This window comes from Acanthaster planci, linkage group LG02, assembly GCF_054643075.1.
Source record: "Acanthaster planci isolate LZ-2023a linkage group LG02, COTS_SCS, whole genome shotgun sequence".
NCBI classification, from domain to species: Eukaryota; Metazoa; Echinodermata; class Asteroidea; order Valvatida; family Acanthasteridae; genus Acanthaster; species Acanthaster planci.
The window spans coordinates 29976085-29994940 of record NC_141778.1 but is presented as its reverse complement, the minus strand read 5'-3'; the positions used below and the strand labels follow the sequence as shown (position 1 = coordinate 29994940).

The window sequence follows — 18856 nt, the reverse complement described above, 5'->3', positions numbered from 1 at the left end:
TGAATAGTGCCTTTCACAGATGTCTTCTTTGATAATACAATGCAGTATTTACACGTGCTCGCAACCCTGGATAAAAATCCCTATTCATTCGATTGACGGGTGGTTGATCACATGTTATTGAAATAATCTGTCCCAACATTTGGAATTGCCACACAGTTCCATTTCAGTGGTAAACAGCTCAAAATTCCAACTGTTTACAGTCACATGCACTGCCTGGACTCATAAATGCAAGTACCGTAAGGCAGCCAGCGGCTCGTTATTCAGATTGGGAATTTTTTCTTCAGAAGAATGTACATGTATTCAGGAGGTGCAAGTGCTTTCACGGGATTATTCAGATTCAAAAAAGTTATGAACGCTTTGCATTCCTGCATTTTGGAGGGTACCTTATCTGAAAGGTCCCTGATGGAAATGCCTGGGTCTTTCGGGAAAAAAAACCTGTCATTTGTGGAATGACAAAGTTTGTATACTATTCAGCGTACCAGAAAGATGCCAACTACTGAGTTCCATGCATTACAAGTCTTTCAATGGGCATGCAGATCTGCATTCACAAATACATGTACACCCCTGCTTGTATCACCTACATAGTTCAAGGTGTACAGGTGTACATGTACCCTAGTGCCCTATCTTATGTACACAAAAGTTGGGCGGATTACTCTGGATGTTCATAGTCACAAAGATGAAATCACAAGGAATATTTCCCAACCAAGGAACTTTCATAACCAAACTATCCCAATATTACGGAGTGTAATCCAAATAATCTCTGGATGTCTAACAAACCTCACCAGATCACCAGATTTGATCGCATCTGACCTGATCTTCAGCTAAGTCAGACAGCTTGAAACTGTTAATTTTCTTCTAATTTTACTATTTCTTTCATAATTTCATAGACCCAAATGACACTTCACCCTCATTATTCTCCGTGGAATAATGCCAAATGATGGATCAAAGGTCATTAAACAGTCTTGCCTACAAACCAATTTGCTTTTAAAATGTGGGCCACCCTGCCATTCAGGAGTCTACAACAGATGGGGAGGCATGATGTACAAATTGCCATTTTGTGTCCACATAAGGCCCATTATAAATGAAATGATCCATTTCATGGGCGAGGTCCATTCTAATGGGCATGATCCATTTTGTGCTGTAATGACCTGATAAATCTGTCTGGAAACCTGAGCTGCAGGAGCTGTTTTTAACCAAGGAGCTACTTTTACCATGCAAGAGCTGTTTTAACCAAGCAATTCATCAACATCCTCAATAACAGTTCGAAAATCTACATGTACTCAGGGGGGGTACTCATATACCGGTATGGGTAATACCAGAAATTAGGGATCCGGTTTTTTTTGTGTCCCTGTCACACCTGACAGACGCTTTTGTAAGTTCAGAAGACGTTTTTTAATTTCAAAGAAAGATGAATTGATGCAAATTACCTGCCAAACAAATAGTTTGAAATCAATTCCGGTGATACATGTATTTCCATGTCAAATAGCAAAGGTCAGATGTACACGTAACAGGGACACAAAAATGTCACACTTTTGGACCACTAATTTCTGGAATTACCCAAAGGCAAATGTGTGTGAGGAAAAGCTTAAATCCACTGAGCGTATGCACAAGTTTGGCACCTACAGTAGTGCTGGGTCTCAAGTGTAATTTAGCAAATCGGCAGGGTCCTTACAAGGGTGCCAGGCACACAGGGCCGATGGAATTCCAGTTTTGCCCAAGATCCTCTATTTTATTAGCATCAGTGGGAGAGGCAGATACAGGTACATCACAAGTTTGGTGCATGCATACCCGAACCATTTCAAAAGCAGGACAAATCCCTGGCAGGGCTCAGTTTGTCATTTTGCAATGGCTGCGGACATGTCAACACGCTGATATCAGCTTATCCCGACAGTACCAACATCAGTGCATGCTTGTGGTGACTAATCACGGTGAGCTTGCATAAGCAGACATCAAAATTGCTCAACAAATTGAAGACCACACAATGCCCCCCCCCAAAAAAAAGGTGCTTAAATATTTTTGTTTTTGTGGACACCGCTTGGGTTAAAAAAAAAAACCCTGAAATCAAATAAGGAAAGAAAAACTGAAAATGAAATGAACAAAAGATGGAATGCAAACCACAGTCTGTACTTCGATGTCTTGAAATGCTTTGTACCAAACTTGTACCACATGCATGCAAGGACTGGGCATAATTAAAGTCCCTCAGCATTCCTGCTTGAAACCTTCCTGAATCCTTCAGAATCTTCCAGCTGATGGGAATGTATCACTTTTTTTCAAGTGCTGCATTTCGAGGGGCATCCAGGTCCATGTGAAGCGGTAGTAACTGTATTCTCTTTCCCCTTTATCCTTCAACATCTTTCCAAACCCACTTGATTAATTTTTGATGGATCGGGGGGGGGTAAAACTAAACCTTGCATGGACATTATGAGAAGTTTGAAACGCCGTGAAATACACTGTTTGTAACACACTGGGTGCACTATTCATTAGCACTGCTGGGTGGAATTATATATGTACATTTGTATGTACAGGTTAATAATCTGAACAAATTGATGGAAATCGGGAATGATGATTTGAGTTTGCAAGCCGGCATGCCGAGTCTCCAATGGTGGAGCCTGAGCTACCAAAAAAGCATGACTGCAGTGTGGCTCCAGTCCACAACCACGCCATGAAACACTGCTGACTATCTCATATCCAACACCTCACTTACTCCCTACCAACAGTAGGTTTACAAGAAAGCTTTGCGGAGATCGGACAAAAATCCAACATTACTCACTTAAAAAAAAAAACACTAACGCGCGGTTTTTGTCTGAAACAAACTCCACATGCCATAAAATATCATTAAAAATCAGCGAGACTTTAAAGGCTCAAATTCAACAAGATCATGCGAAACCAGAACCCATTTTACACAGAGTGGCCAAGCAGAAAGAGTATTCATATGTACAGTGCTCACCAAAAAATCAGCAGAGAACTGGTAGCAAAATGTACATAGGTTTTTCACGTGATGTACCATGACGGCTGAAGGCATTTCAGGAAGCATACCAGTTCTGCGGAGGTGCATGCGTTTTGGAATCTGTGTATTTCTATTGGTACGAGTAGTTTCATGTTTGCCAGAAGTGGAGAGACTTCAAAGACGTGTGCGCGCGTTCTTGCACACATCTGTGTACATTGAATGCTGACCCCCAAAAATCACGGTGACTAAAAATCCTCCATGGGATACAGTGTGTGGCATGTTTGACTGGTAACTTATTTTTACCAAGCAAATAATTTTTGCAATTTTAGCAACTCTGTGGAGCTGGACCCAAGTGTTGAAGGTTGGCCCAATTGGGAAGGCCAGTTTTTAAAAGTGCAACAGAGCAAGCGTACACTTACGGTTGAGGTGGTCTATGAAGTAAATGCCCAAAACAGGATCATACGCCTCCTCCCAGCCGAAAGGCAACTCTAAAATTCAGGGGGAAAAGAAACCAAATCACATCAAAGGAATGCAGCAAGCAGGAACGCAAGCATTCTAGTTTCATTCCACTCCCCTTGCCTTTCACATACCATGTACCACTGTGTCACAGAGCTGTTCCAATGAAAAACCACATCTCTGTGCTGCATTCTCTAGAGAAAATAATTTTGGTCAGGAGTCGTGACCAAAACAATTAAGAGTGGCTTTTCTATCTCTCTTCATTTTTTTTTTTTATATTAAGTACATGTACAATCTTTTGAACAGACAGGATATTGTTCTGAAAGATTCCCTGAAAACTATGCAGCACAAAAAAAACCCAAGAATTTGTCTTTGATGACAACGTCGACTTCTGAATTCACAATATACAGCGAGAGTTAAAAATTGAAATGGAAACAAGAAAATGTTGATAAAATAACTTAGTCGAATGCAGCGCCTAAACTTATGTGCATTGGAAGACTGATTATCAGTTATCATTCCACTGCCTCTTCTGCAGCAGTCCTACACATTAATATCTGCTTCTGACTCCAATTCACATCAGTCACTACGGAAAGTTCACTGTACCCGTGCAGTCACTAATGCGGTACTCCAATGTTGTGCACAAGCGCATGAACATTTGCAAGGAATTTGAACGTTGGACATGAGCAAGAAGTTTTTACAATGAAAAGATACTTACCGTCTCCAATGCAGTCAGCAAAAGTCTGTGGCTTGGTTAATCTGGTGGATGGAAATTGAAAGACACACAAAAAAATCAATCAAATGAATGCATCCTGTAACATGAATATATTGTGGTAACATTTTCTCAGAATCATGTTTCAGATTAGAGAAACCCCGTCTGAAAGGTGCATGTATGTATTTCGTATTAACAGAAAGACTGCTGGAACATCCTCTGTTGACAAGTTTTTTTCATGCATCCTCTTCAAAAAGGGGCATTTTTTATAATCATTTCTTTTTCCTGTGAATATCAAATAATTTTTTTTTCCTTTTACATAAAACAGTTCCTGAAAGGTGAGCTTGATTTTACGATGAGCTACATGTACATAATGCAGTGTTCCGACAGCGCCTACCGAATATGAAGCACGTCTGAGGTCATTCGAACGTGCGCATGTAAGGTCTGTCCTATCGGCGCAGCCCTACTGGTGCGCAGGCTCGCGTGCATGCTGCGTTCCTGAACGCCCTTGCTCTCTCAAAATACCGAAACGGCTTGCTGTGACAAACTCCAGCGCACTGATGTCGCACAATACACACCCGTATACATGCATGTACAGTACATCACCCATTTTAACACATCTGGGACACCAGAAAGCAGGTCAAAATTCCTCTTGGACATAATTCACTGTGTTATCATTACACAAAATGAGGTCTTTGGGTCATGTGCATGTACCAGTCAACTGGACTGTTTGTCCTCCAACAATCACCACACACTTTATCATTAACTCAAACTTGCAAGCTGCTTGGACTTGACTTTGAACATTTTAGATTACCCTGTTGGTAGTGAAAACGAAAAATAACATCCAAGGGCAGAAGGCTCAACCAAAGTAGCCCAACAAATTTCACAGAATCACTTTAAGCAGCAGAATAATTTTTTAATTCCAAATCCACATGTCCAGTTTTTCGTTATACCATGAATTCAAACAATTTTTTTAAACAACGTCTACATTCCAAACGTACGTTTATTGCCATCACATATAAGTATGTTTTTCAGTTCTTGGTAACTTTGTGGAAAGCTGCTCCTCGGAGAGATTTGTCCAGCCATTTCAAATGGATGCAAGTTGTTGAAGAAATGTGAACCATGTTTATTCCGTGGCCTTTCAAACAGCTCAAATTCAAACTGGTCATTTCTTCATGACAAATGTAGACACTGCCAGGCAGAATCCTGGCTACAATTAAAAGTACAGGCACATACAACACGAAGCACCAAAAAAAAAAAAAAAAGAGAGAGAAGAGAAATATATTCACATACACATTTAAGTGCCTGTTTTCAAACTAGCACACATTCTTCATAAAAGTCTTTTTTTTTTAAGGTAGATGTTGGATACAGCACAAATGAAAGGCTCGATATTACTTTTCTGTACAAGTTTCCCCACCATTCATACGTTCTTTTGTCGCCAGTGACAAACCCCTCTGGCCTTCTGAAATACTTGCCATTTTTTCGATGAATAGACTCTTGTCAAAAAAACTCTGAATCATGCAGTTTTCCTTTTTCAACAAAACTTGTCAGGTGTTACCCCGCGTGGCAGAAAAGCCCAGTAACTTTTTTGCTTTCATGGGTGAAAATCCAAGTCTCTCTTTTTTTTCCCCGGTTTTTTTTTGGGGGGGGGTAGAAGAGAGGCAAGTTTTGAAAAATCGAAAACACCAGTAGCATTTCTCCAAATTATTTTGAAACTGGAAACCGGGGGACGTTTGAGGTGATTTTGTTGACAGTTCAAAATTAGTTCAGTGAGGAAACAAGTCGGGAAAAAAAAAGTCCTGGAGGGATTTCAACAGTTTCGCTTCTCTTGTGCATTTCCGACTTCCCAGAAACCCAAATATGTGTGGCCACACACAAGCCAAAAGTCAAAAGCCAAACAACACAGAAGCGTTACCGAACGAGATCAGAAAAAAGAGATAACAACCTTTCCCGATCTCACACTGCAGGACAAAGTCGGTTCAGTCACCAAATTGCCCCCCCCCCAAAAAAAAGCCCTCAAAATTCTGCCACCACTTTGGCATGTTTGACAGAGATAACCAACCTGATAAAGCTAATCACCAACTAACTGTCTGTGTACATACCATAGTTTATCTAGGCCAGTTTGGCTTCCTCCTGCGCTAGTTCAAATATCAAGCTCAATGTTACATTTCACGGTGATCCCAAAGTCGACACCAAGTAAAGAGCGGTTGGGTACAAGGAGAAGGGAAAAAAACCACAACAACTGAAAAATCTAAGCTGGTTTTTCAGCAAACGAACGTTGACATTCCCGCTGCAGGGCTGACTACAGATTCCACTTTAGTGGAGACTTGTGTACACAATCGGGTTCCTTGACAATGCCTGGTATGTGGGGGTCTGGTATACGTCCCTCATGCGTGGCTAAGGCATTAAAGTCTTGGAGAGGTAAAGGGACAGTTATAGTCAATCAGCCTCCTACCCAATCCAGTTCCATTGTCCCTTGCTCTTTGAGTTGTTTCTTCAGGAGCCCCTACCAAAGCCCTCTTAACCCTATTGTCAGTCAAAGCAGGATGCAATCTGCATGGCATGCCATCCCACCCCCCTCGCTGTCCTTTCATCCACGCAGCGCCTCTGCGTTTGCACCCACGCACTCCTCACACATGGAATGCCTGACTTTTGTCTTCTCCCTTCCTCCCTCGTACAATAGAACAGCCCTGGCCATTTCAGAGGTAGGGGTTATTAAGGTTTGCAAGCGTGCTGGTTGAAGACACCTCTACATGCTTGACTGATTAGCTCCTTGAGCGTTTGGCCCCCGCTGGAATTCTGCCGGTGGGCAACCATCTCACATGTACATGTGCTCCATCACAGGAAGGAGACATCATCCAGGGCCGTTTCGTCAAGGTGTGCACTATGTGAACATAAGCTAAAGAGTCTTCCCACCGGCGAGGTTTTCCACCTTTTTTTTTCTTGAATTGTTCAAACTGATCTCTCTTTCCTCTTTCAAATGATCCCCCAATGCCACCGCTCTGTTGGCATTACTGATAAAGTGCACAAAGGGCATCGGCTCTAGAATGAACTCTACTGGCTGCCCCAAAACCAACTATGACTGACACGTTGACCCATCTATGGCACCGTCAGAGAGCATCTTTTTCCGTTTGGGGTCAATGGGATTCTCTCACTGCTTTGTCTTCCGAGCAGAGGCTCCGATTATGGAGGAACTGGTTATAATCTTTGTGTTACCAACACAGAGCTAAGAGGTACAAGAGAGAGTGCCTCCCCCCCCCCAAAAAAAACAGACTGACAAATCTTTCACAACCACTTGCTGAGTCCCCACCACGGTCACACTGACCCTGGAAGAAATCAGCATACTGCCCTAACAAAGAGTTGTGCACACTGGGGGAAATCTTAAGGTCATCTTCTCACAAGGCAGAGAGAAGGCAGAGAACAAAGAGGGAAAATATCCTTCCACTCAGACCGCTGACCTTCTATTTTAAGACACTTGTTCTTATTGGACTCTTTTTTTTTCTTCAACAAGTATGTCAGCGGCAGGAATTGGTCAAAGGAGCAAATGATGGGTGAGTTTTGAGGGGGGCCTGGGGCTGGTCCAGAAAGGGAGTTTGTGGTTAGGTGGGTATGAGAAAGGTGTGCAACATTCTAAGATCTAAATGCTACTAGGTTGACTTGAAAAAGTCAAAAAAAGCACCAAAAAAAAAAAAAACCCAGCAAGAACTCAACGACCATGAAATAGCATTATTGAACAGGACATTGAATAGATACATGTAATTTACAAGGAGGCGAAAAGGGACCATAATCAACCTCAGCACTGCAGCATCCTGTGAAAACAAACACCATTCAGCATTCAATAGCGAAAGGCATGTTTAATTAATAATGATAGACACTGAGTAAAAAAACAGCAGGGATAAAAGACCTACATCCAGTTGGGGCTAAATGTTTACGTTCACCTGGTAGAACAAAAAAAAGATTTTCCTGAAAGTTCACAACTTAACTCATTCCTACCAACTTTTCTTTTCATGAGGACAGACAAGCTGGGTCTCTACTTAATGTACATGGCGTATGCATCAAATAACAACACCCAGGGACATACGTGTACATGATTCATACAGTGTATCTATATACGTTACAAAAAATCTAAATCTTACTTATTCCAACCCTAATATTTAGTGCCACTGTCTGTATTTATGGTCACACCTCACAGTCACAGTGGACCACTTTCTGAAGTGTTTCTGAACGACAATAAGGGGGGTAGATGTAAATTTTCAGGAAATGATTTGTTAGAAATATTAATATTTTGAACCATAATAAATGTCTCTGAGTATTTTCAATTGAAGTACCGGTACAGGCTATGACCATTAATTTGAGATATAATATGTCTGATCTCCAAAAAAAGTTGGCAAAACTATTTCAAATGGCGAAAAATTGAGGAAAACTGTGTAAGTATATGCAAACTTTTTGCCCCAACTGTACATACATCGTGTACTGTATATCAGCAGCAATGAAGTTACGCAGAATACTGGGCATTTTTCCAATACTCAACTTCGGCTCCGTCTCAGGCTTCAACTGTTTTTTAACGAGCTGACGTTGAAGCTGTAAGCACAGTAATTAGTTTAATAGTGCCACAAAACATCAAAGAAGATTCAAGAGAGCCAGAAGTTACAGTAATTCAATTTAATTTAAACGCTTCAGGCCCGCAATCGGGGATTGGTTTTGGGAACGAAGCCTGAGACGGAACCCAAGTCGGGTATTCGAAAAGGGCCCTGGTACATATGAAAAATAGTATACATGGGGCCGAGTCAATTCGAATAATTCACTATTTGAATAATCGACCTTCAGTTTGATTGAATATATTTGGTCATACCAACCAGAAGATTGTTGATGAACAAACCATACGACAAAATCAGTTGCAACACACACAGTTGTACATTCTAGTCACTATAATAGCTTCTCACATCTAGGAGTATCTCCAGCCACGATATACCAAGATTTAAAAGATGACTAATACATCGTCCTGTTGAAAATTTCTATTCCTTTTAAATCTTTCAATTTTTAATGAATAATTTACTTTTTTAATCGTTGTGAGATTTCTGTTGCTTTTCATTTGAGTCTGTTGGAAATATGCCTCCATAGTGCAATTTTTCTCATTTTATAAAAAGAAATTCTCCCTTTCTTTCATGAATTTTGCACTTGAATATTCAAATTCAGAAAATATTATTCCAATATTCGATAATCGATCAAATATTGGGATATTCGGCACAGCCCTTTATGTACCGGTACATGTAGAGTATGTCATACCAAAGAGTTTGGTTTCATTGTCTGTTTAAAAGAGCTTACGCAAGGCACCCCAGCCTTCATGTACAGGTACATGTGTATGCCCCCTTAAAGGACCCCGTCTGGAGAAATCTACACAAGTGAAGAGGTCTAAGATGATGTAAGCATAGGTATCAACCAGAGAAGTTCACTGAGTTGCCCCTTTGAAGTTTCCTGTAAAGAAACATGCAGAAAAAGTCTCTCTATAATTTAACATGCTACACGAGAGCTCTCACTGGATTGCCCCTTTAAAGGGCCTTGTCTAGTTAAACCGAGGTGCAGGGGTCTCCAATAAGTTTAACTTATAGATGGTCCCTTTAAAGGGCCCATCTACAGAAACCTGTGCAGGGGTCTCCCATTACAATCCTAGGGGCTTAGGCAAGGTGAAGGCGGCTGACTCCCTGATTCCCAGGTGTACACGGCCTGGCCCTGCAGCACTGCACCCTTCACACTGAACCCAACATTAGGATGATTTCCTTGCTCTGTTTCTCAGCTGCTGATCCGCTTTAAGGGGGCCAACCCCCAAGACATTTGAAAAATTCCAGTTATGGAGGTTAGAATATCTTCCAAAACTTGCTGGTGGCATTCCTTTGGCACATGTTAAAGCTACCGGACTGTTCAACTGCATTTACTACACCGCATTGCACATGTGTGCATGTACCACTGTAAACATGTAAACCGATCTCAGACTTGTCAGGTGCCAATGAAAGTAATTTTCCATGATGGAACGTTTTTTCATTTTCCAACAGATATCTTCCCTCAAATTTTTGGAGGGTTCAGCCGGTTTGAGGATGGTACATGTACAACTGCTCCCCTAAATTGCCACTGGTTTCCCAAGGTGTACATGTACGACTGCTGAAGACAGTAAAAGTTCATAATGACAAAAATACTCGGGTACCGGAGAAGTAAAATACAAGTTTATGCTTGACGGCAGGAAAAACAATGGGCAATCACATAGCAAGCGATGAAAAAGCAGCATGCTGAACTCGTGATGTGTGATTGGAAAGTCGCAACTGCATCACAATGGGTTCTGAGCTGGGACCAAGAGAGGGCATAATTTTCCTAGCAATGGAGGCTCCATTGGTAGTACAAGTAGCTGCAGATCTCTGTTTTTCGAACGACTATGAAACACAAGCGCTGCATCGCTACCGACAAAAACTTCTGACCACCACAGCTCTTTTCAACCAATGAGGGGATGCTTCTGCTCAGGGCGGGAGGAAACCATTTCAGAGAGTTGGAATGTTTGGTGTGGCACTGATTTTTCCCACGACTAAAAAAGACCGACGTGAAAGTGCTTCAACTGTAGTTGTCTAAAGGAGGTGTTGGCCAATATCATCTGCATGTGCCGGTACATGTAATACCTAGACAGTGCATTCCTTTAAACACGAATCCCAATGCACCTGAAGATTACACCTGCTTGTTTGAACACACATAGCTCCCTTGTTTGCAAAACAAAATTCTATTATTTGGGACAAGTGTCCACACAATGTGTGCAGATGTCCAATTCAAATACACTGTTAAGGTTCCATGTGTGAACCATGATGTGCTTGAACGGCAAGGAATGTCCAACATACCTGGTACCTTTGTTTATCAAGCAAAGTCATATCCACACTAACAATAAATTCTCACAGTGATTCAAACACAGAGGTCAAACTTCTCCACTGAGTAAAGGCGATTACTTTATGCTTTTTATCTCCCAAATATAACTATATTAACCACTGTGTGCATGCAAATATTTTTTTTAAAAGAGAGAGATCTTTGGTACATGTGTGCATGAGTGATGTTTTGACCCAAAGAATACACAAGTACAATTCATTACAAATGTACGTAGTGGATTTGTGAAAACTTGTACTGAGACCTATACCGGGCTGACAGAGACATTATCACACCTTCTAACATCTAGGAGTACGATATCTCCAGCCACGATATAGCAAGATTTAAGAGATGACTAATACATCGTCCTGTTGAAAATTTCTATTCCTTTTAAATCTTTCAATTTTTAATTAATACTTTACTTTTTTAATCATTAATTTCTGTCGCTTTTCATTTGAGTCTACTTGAAACAAGCCTCTATAGTGAAACTTTTCTCATTTAAAAAAAAAATCTCCCTTTCTTTTCATGAATTTTGCATTCGAATATTCAAATTTGGAAAAAAATATTCCAATATTCGATAATCAATCAAATATTGGGATATTCAGCACAGCCCTTTATGTACCAGTACATGTAGAGTATGTCATACCAAAAAGTTTGGTTTCATTGTCTGTTTAAAAGAACTTGCTGGTACCTTTGTTTTTCAAGCAAAGTCATATCCACACAAACAATAAATTCTCAAAGTGATTCAAACACAGAGGTCAAACTTCTCCACTGAGTGGATTTGTGAAGACTTGTAGTGAAACCTGTACCGGGCTGACAGAGACATTATCACACCTTTTGGGCAGATTACCTATTCAGTAGCAGAGGAAACTGGCAACTTTCACATACAATAGCGAATGGCATACATGTACATTGAACATGGGATTGATGTACTGTAACAGTTGGCATTCATTCACCAGGCAGGATTTTCACATTCAGAAACATACTTCATTGGCTTTAAGTTTCAAGGTACATATAGATACATGAACATTTGTAATATTTTTGTCAAACGTAATCAAAAAAGGACAGATGACTTACATGTACACTAGGATCATGCAGCATACCGGTATGTACTAGTACATACATGTACATGAAGCAAGATGTTCGATAGAAAGTTGGAAAGTGGCTTACGCAAGGCGAACATGTGGTGGAACACGTACATGTACATGGTGAATTACATGTATTCCTGTTATTGATTTGACAATTTAAGGTTGTCAGTGTTAGCCCCAACTCCCAATGTTCGTGTTTCTTTGCTTGGGACATTCCTGTATCTTTCACTGCACAGGAAACTAGAAGGCAGGTTCTTTTTCCTTCAGACTTTATTGTCAGGTGTGATGCCAATTACAAACTATTTGAGGGGACGGGAGGAGGGAATGTAAAAAAAACACCAAACTTAAGTGCGTCCGAGTACGAGGTCTGCCCTATCAGTGCAGTCCCTACGCTGACTCGCACGTGTGCTGTGTTCCCACGTTAAACTGAACTGGCTCTCTACAAAAATGCAGTTTGACACTACTGAACTTTACGTACCTTTCCAACAAAAATGAATACCACAAGTGACAAGAAATAAATGCCCCAAGTGACGATAATCGACAGTAAACCTGGCAGCATTTTTCTCTGATAAAATTACGCTTAAAAAACCTCCTGCTTGTCAAGCTTGTCCACTCATCATACTCATGAAAATTCAAGTTTTCAACAATTCAATGATAAAGCTACTTTTGCACAGTAAAGTGCCAACAGAGAATATGACGGTACGGAACCTGGTGAAAAGAATGTGTAACATTACGCAGACACCTGGACATGAAAGGCAGAAGTGGGTGAACCATGTACATGTAGACAGGGAAAATCAGTAACCGGGGTTGGACGCCAGTCTTCGTTACATTACGACTGCCGTCCAAGTTCTAAGACTTTTGTATAATACAACCCAGTTGAAGGAGCTCATTTCACATTTACATGTTCCTTACATGTATGTCCTTATTCATCTGGCTGGGGGGGGTGAAGGAATTCTAGAAAGAACCGTGGACAGCGAAATTGAGGAAAATATGCGTGCGATTTCCAGTGAAGCACTTTTTAACACCTGCTACATGGAAGCCGTACCTGGTACCCGGCTAACCCAACCGATGTTATCAAACTTCCAGTACCATTTTTTTGTAGGGTTGAGGGCTTCAAACTGACTGGTAACACCATACCGGTACCCCTAAAAATGTACATGTAAATTTTGTTCAGCTTTACATTTGGGTCCATAAAGTCAAAGTTGCAAAACAACCTGCTATTTTTATTATAATAACCTTGATCAGCATAGCAGGCTCCATAAGTATGCAACATGCTTATAATGGGAATAACGGTTATCACTGATCTCTCTTTGAAGTGCTTAATTTGTTTGTAGATTTTTATTAATTAAATTGTTTAAGTACATAATGTTGTAGAGCTGTAATTTCCATCACATGAAACAGTAACATGTTTTGATAAGTGAGGAATAAAAAAAGGATTACATTGCAGCCACGATGATTGTAATGAACGGGTGGGGTCGATGCTCATAGATCGGCAACAGTTGCAGACATGGCACAGGCAGTGTACCACACATATGCAGTATGTAGCCATCATGCAAAAAGTTGTGCTGTTGATCGGCCTTTCAGTTTTAACCCGTAACCAAACAGCACATTATAATAAGCAAAAATGAACTTGTAATCGGCAGTGATGAGTTGAATGTTAGAGCAGCAGACAGATAGCTGGACTGTGTTGACTGTTGAAGAAATCGCTAGGCGAGTGGACCTAATGCATATGGATTTGGGGGGAAAAGGAACATGCTTCCTCTTTGAACTGACGTACTTGATGCTAAGCAGCTGCAAACTTTCATGACAAAAATATAATTATACAATCAGTTCTCTGAGTTATCTTATTGCCGAGCTTTCAGAACTGGGTTCATTCGTCAGTTACCAAAAGCTTGGCAATGAGATAATTCAGAGCACTGATTGTATAATTATATTTTTGTCAACATTCCTATCACGGAGCTACGCAGCCCATTCATATTTCGCAAACTTTCATGAAATATTTTTGCTGTCCCCTGTAATCATTAGTAGTGCCTTCTGACTTTTTGTCAACGTTTTTCTGTGAAGAAATGTCTCTAAACATCTTTGTCAGTGGGCTTAAAATTCATTTGCTTGTTTGGAGAGATTGAACTGAGTTTATGGTAAGGCTTGAGCTGTCCGGATATCGGGTGGTGGATCCCCTAACAATACGTGTGACCTTTCAAAAAGTCAATAAATCTGAAAGATAATATGTGATTTTTCATTTTAAAGTTAAAGCACAAGAGATCATGGTTAATCACTATTATTGACTCTCATAAGGGTAATTCCAGAAATTGGGGATCCAAAAGTGTGACATTTCTGTGTCCCTGTTACACTGACCTTTGTTATTTGACATGAATGTGTTCTGAACTTACAAGATCATGTTACATGTGTCACAGGGACATGAAAAAAATGGACCCCAAATTTCTAAAATTACCCATATATTCCGAACAGTCTTGTTCATAAAATATCTAATTCTGCCTGTGCACTTGGAAAGTTCTCTGGCCCTCAAAAATGTATTCGGTATGTATCTTTTCAAATTGACAAACTCAACAAATATAAGTCCTTCAATCACAAGTAACAGTAATTTGCCAAGCCTTGCTGGATAATGCCAGTCCCTTAAACTTTTATCAAATTTTACGCACACCTTTTGTCAGTCTTTTGTTTTAAGTCAACCTGTTGACACATGAAGGCTTGTAATGTACATGTAGGCCTAACTATTGCAAATAGGGCCTAGGATTTGTATAAATCCTAAATTTCACGTTCCACGCAGTAGACTTAGTACACGTGAAGGCACATAGGCCTACCATCACCAACGCATGCAACAGCCTTGCCCACAATGTTGCACATGCTCAGGACTGACAATCACACTGCACCTGCTGCCTAATGTGTATGAAGCTCAGGTTCTTGTACGCCAAATAGTTGCCCGCGCACACTGTATGAACTAGAGAATGGCTGAAAACAGGCCAAGTATTAGTGTTACTTCTGATTTTCCTGTTTTTGTCCTTTGTTGTGATGTGTCAAATTTCTCAACCCACCAGCTGGATAGATTAGGGCACATAGGATTTGTAGACATGAAATTAGCTTCTTTATAAAGCCTTAGCAAGCTTAGTGTTGAAAATAGTTCTGAGCATGCTGAAAGGAAAGAGTTCCAAATACCATGAATATGGAAAACACTTGATGCCCCTGTCGTGTGCACAAACCTAATAGTACGAGACTTGTCTGAAAAAACCTTAACATGCTTAGTGTTTTCTAACATGTCTAAGTAAACGCTTCGGAATTCTTAGCTAAATTTCACACTTTATATTTTAGGACATGTTATAGGCCCAACATGTAACTTTCTGATCAATGGCTTGATACGCTTTAGCCTTAGGCCCTATGGCTTCTCAGCTTATAACAGCCTAGGCTATAATTACATTTTACATGTTTTAAGGGAATATAAGTGTTGTCCGTATATGGAACTCTTTCGTTATAAAATTTGTCGCCCTTTTTAGATCATTCATATCCCTCACTCCCTCCGTAACATCTTCCACGTATACGGTCAGGGAGTCCACCTGGGTTAGGCCTAGCACTGGTTAGGCAAATCACCAACCTGTCGCGCGGGTCAACCCACGACGTCTTTCTCGTGTTGTGGTCGATGAAGTAAATCTTCCCGTCGTAATCCCTGGCCTCTTCCCATCCAGCCGGCAGTGGCAATTGTCCATTTCGAATTCTTGACATGGCTGCTGCTGGAATAAGCCCATGGTATGCTGGAAATTACCGAGTTAACTCCGCCAGCAACGCGTCGCCGCCGCGTAGTGTCTCACCATGTCTACAGACGACGCCATCTTGAATATTTCAAGGCAGGAACTTTGCGAAGAATCGATTCCCGACTATTCGAGATTAGACTCAAGTACGAAGGAATCGAAAAATTTTTCAAAAAGTTTATACACTAAAACATCAAAGCGGCGCTTTACGATCTTTGCTAAAATTTGATCTAAAATGAACTTGTACGTGCAATCTCATAAGTAATGCCTTTACGTGCAATTGCCAGAGAAATTAAAATAAGGATTATTTCATTGTTCACCAGGCCCTTTTCAGCCACCGTGCTTATACATTACCCCCAGGATTGTGGGGTCCGACGTCCGCCCCGCTCCGTTCATGGGTTAATTACAAGTTACACATAATTTGGATGTATACGCTTGGTGTCACAAAATGCTAAAATCACCTCTTGATCCACATCCCAAGTGTGCTGGTGTATAACATCCGTACAAAGAGAAGCAAGTCATTCCAAAACCATTCCCAAATTAACGGAAAGTGAATTATGAAAAGTGGTGAAGCTTCACTTTGATGTGTAGGCCGCTACTTGTCTCAGAGCTTACAGTTGCGGTATCGAGTTCTGAAATTTGTCTTTGAGAGCATTTATTGTTAGTGCCGTTACAAGTTTATTTGATGGTTGGTTTACAGCCTTTAAATTTACTCCCATGTATGCCGTCAATCGTCAGCACTGTGTCACATTGCGAAAATGAAAGAAACAGTGAAGTTACAAATCTGCATATGATACACTCTTGACCAAACCGACTCCCAACCGCAATTGTGGTATCCTACGGTGGTTTCTAAGGGACATGGTAGAAAAAATGTATATTGTCGGACAACGCACTTTGTTGAAGGAACAACAAATTTCTGTGGAGGGAACAACAAATTTTGTTGAGCGAGGACCGTTTGTTGAGCGTTTCCCGTGCTTAAGGATTAAAGGGCCCATACAGTATCTTTTGAAAAGGGAGATTGTTAGGCCTCCAGAATGGGGAGATTGTGTATTTCACCAGTATCAACTCCCTGAGTCTTTGAACTTTCGTTTTAGAGCAGAATAGCTAAAAGTACGGTTGAAATGATCCTAAGTACAAGAGAAAGTTGAGGATAGCCACTTGAAAAATGTCTGCAAGCAGACTTCGGTTTTTGGAGGGTGGTTTTGTTTTGTGGGAATCACTAAAAATGTAATCAGTTAACCCACAGAAACTTGAAAAGAAATTGAAAGATTAGGGACCAGACAAAAACCTCGGAGATGTTACTATCCGTGTTATTGGGCCCTGAACTACACCGACTTTACACTATTTTCAATGGGGATTGAGTTCATGGGACTAAACCCCTTGTCTCTTTGTGTTGTCTGCAGTATATCAGTGTCTATTTTCATAGAACAAACTTCGTTGTTCCCTCAACAAAATTTCCTTGTTCCCCAACAAAGTGCGTTGGCCGACAATATATATTTTCCTACCATGTCCTTTTAAAACCACCGTAGCATCCCGCTTTTCGCGTTCGCAGTTTATACCGAAGTGCGCCCTCTCGAAGCACATTCAATTTAGACACGAACAAATTTAAAAATTTGCCGCATCCTCTGATAAATCAAATCCCACTAATATCCATATACAAGTACAGTGGGTAATAGTTTCGGTAGATTGTCTCCTACATATACCTTCAGTTATATTTCCTTATTGTGAGTGCTAACTATTGTATGCAACAAAATTAAGTTACGGAATGCATGACCGCCATCTACGTTCTCCATCCGCTCCCCAGTACTTCGCGGAAAATGTTCACACATTTTCGTCATTCAGAACCCTGTTTTTCGTGTTCGTCCAACATAACACGAGAACAGTGCGTTTGGAAGTATAAATACAGCGAGCTTCTGGAACCCTCGTATAGCCCGAAAGTTGACCTCAGGAAACGCCATTCTGGAACCCTTTTATAGGAAACTTAAGGGGCCACGATTTTAGAATTTCCATTTTTTTTTGTTCGTTTACTTCTTAAAAATCGCACCGAAAAGGCCGTTGAATTTGCAATCAGATTAATTTACAGAAACGACTGCAGGTAGGTAAACCTTTACAACCTTGTACAATCTCGTTTTCACCTGAGCCCATGAAGTGAAAACAAACGTGCTTAAACAAAGAGACCTAGGAACGATATTGCAAGAAAGTGAAAGGTCCTTCATGATTTTTTTTTAATTTAAACATCTCCAGGTGACTTTTCCAACATATCACTTTAGGAACACGAAGGTAAATTTCCAACACGAGTTGTTCTCAGAGTGGTCTCGGTGGGGAATCGTTCTTGCAAAAATTTTCAAACGTAATATAGTCTGCAGAAAGTTGACCCCTGATGGCGCGCTTCCAGAACCCTTGGAAAGGAAAAATAACGTGCAAAGATTTTAGAATTTGTAATATTTTTCCGTTCAGTTACTTCTTAAAAAATCCAACTCGGAAAAGGGGCTTTGGAAAATATTTGCTAGTACATCAACTTATAGATACTGAAAAATTACCTGACCTAAAAGAGAAATATCCTGTCCAAAACTGACCCATCACTTCCGAAAATTTAAAATACATGAAAAACAGTCTATATGGCGGTCTCGTACGCAGATGAGCATTTTAAGGTTTGAAATTTTATTGTAGTCTGTCAGTAAAAGCCATAATAAAACAAATCATAATATTTTTAATCAACTCTCTTATTTAATATAATAAAGTTAAGGCAATAATCTAATTTTACGAAAGATTCTAATATTTTATCTACCTTTTGCTGAAAACAGCTGCGTGGTATCAACCCAACGGAATCTGGAACCCATCGACTGCAGGTAGGAAACTCTTTGCAACGTTTTACATGTACAATCTCGTTTTCACGTAAGTACGTACGGGGAGTGAAAACAAACGTGCATGAACAAGGAGACCTGGGTATCGCAGGACGTGATTAAAGGTTGTTCATGAAATTCGTTTTTTACCCATCTAA

The 18856-nt window shown here is 40.5% G+C and overlaps 1 protein-coding gene across 1 annotated transcript in view; it reads right to left on the bottom strand.

Annotated features, from left to right (window-relative positions):
- Positions 1-15965, bottom strand: part of LOC110977187 (protein KIBRA-like) — a 37743-nt gene extending 21778 nt beyond the window's left edge. The window contains exons 1-3 of the mRNA XM_022231086.2: positions 15702-15965; positions 4119-4159; positions 3367-3435 (exon numbers count right to left, since the gene is read on the bottom strand). Of these exons, the coding sequence (XP_022086778.2) occupies positions 3367-3435; positions 4119-4159; positions 15702-15829 (238 nt within the window). The 5' untranslated portion in view covers positions 15830-15965. The remainder of the gene's footprint in view (positions 1-3366; positions 3436-4118; positions 4160-15701) is intronic.
- Positions 15966-18856: the final 2891 nt, after the last annotated feature.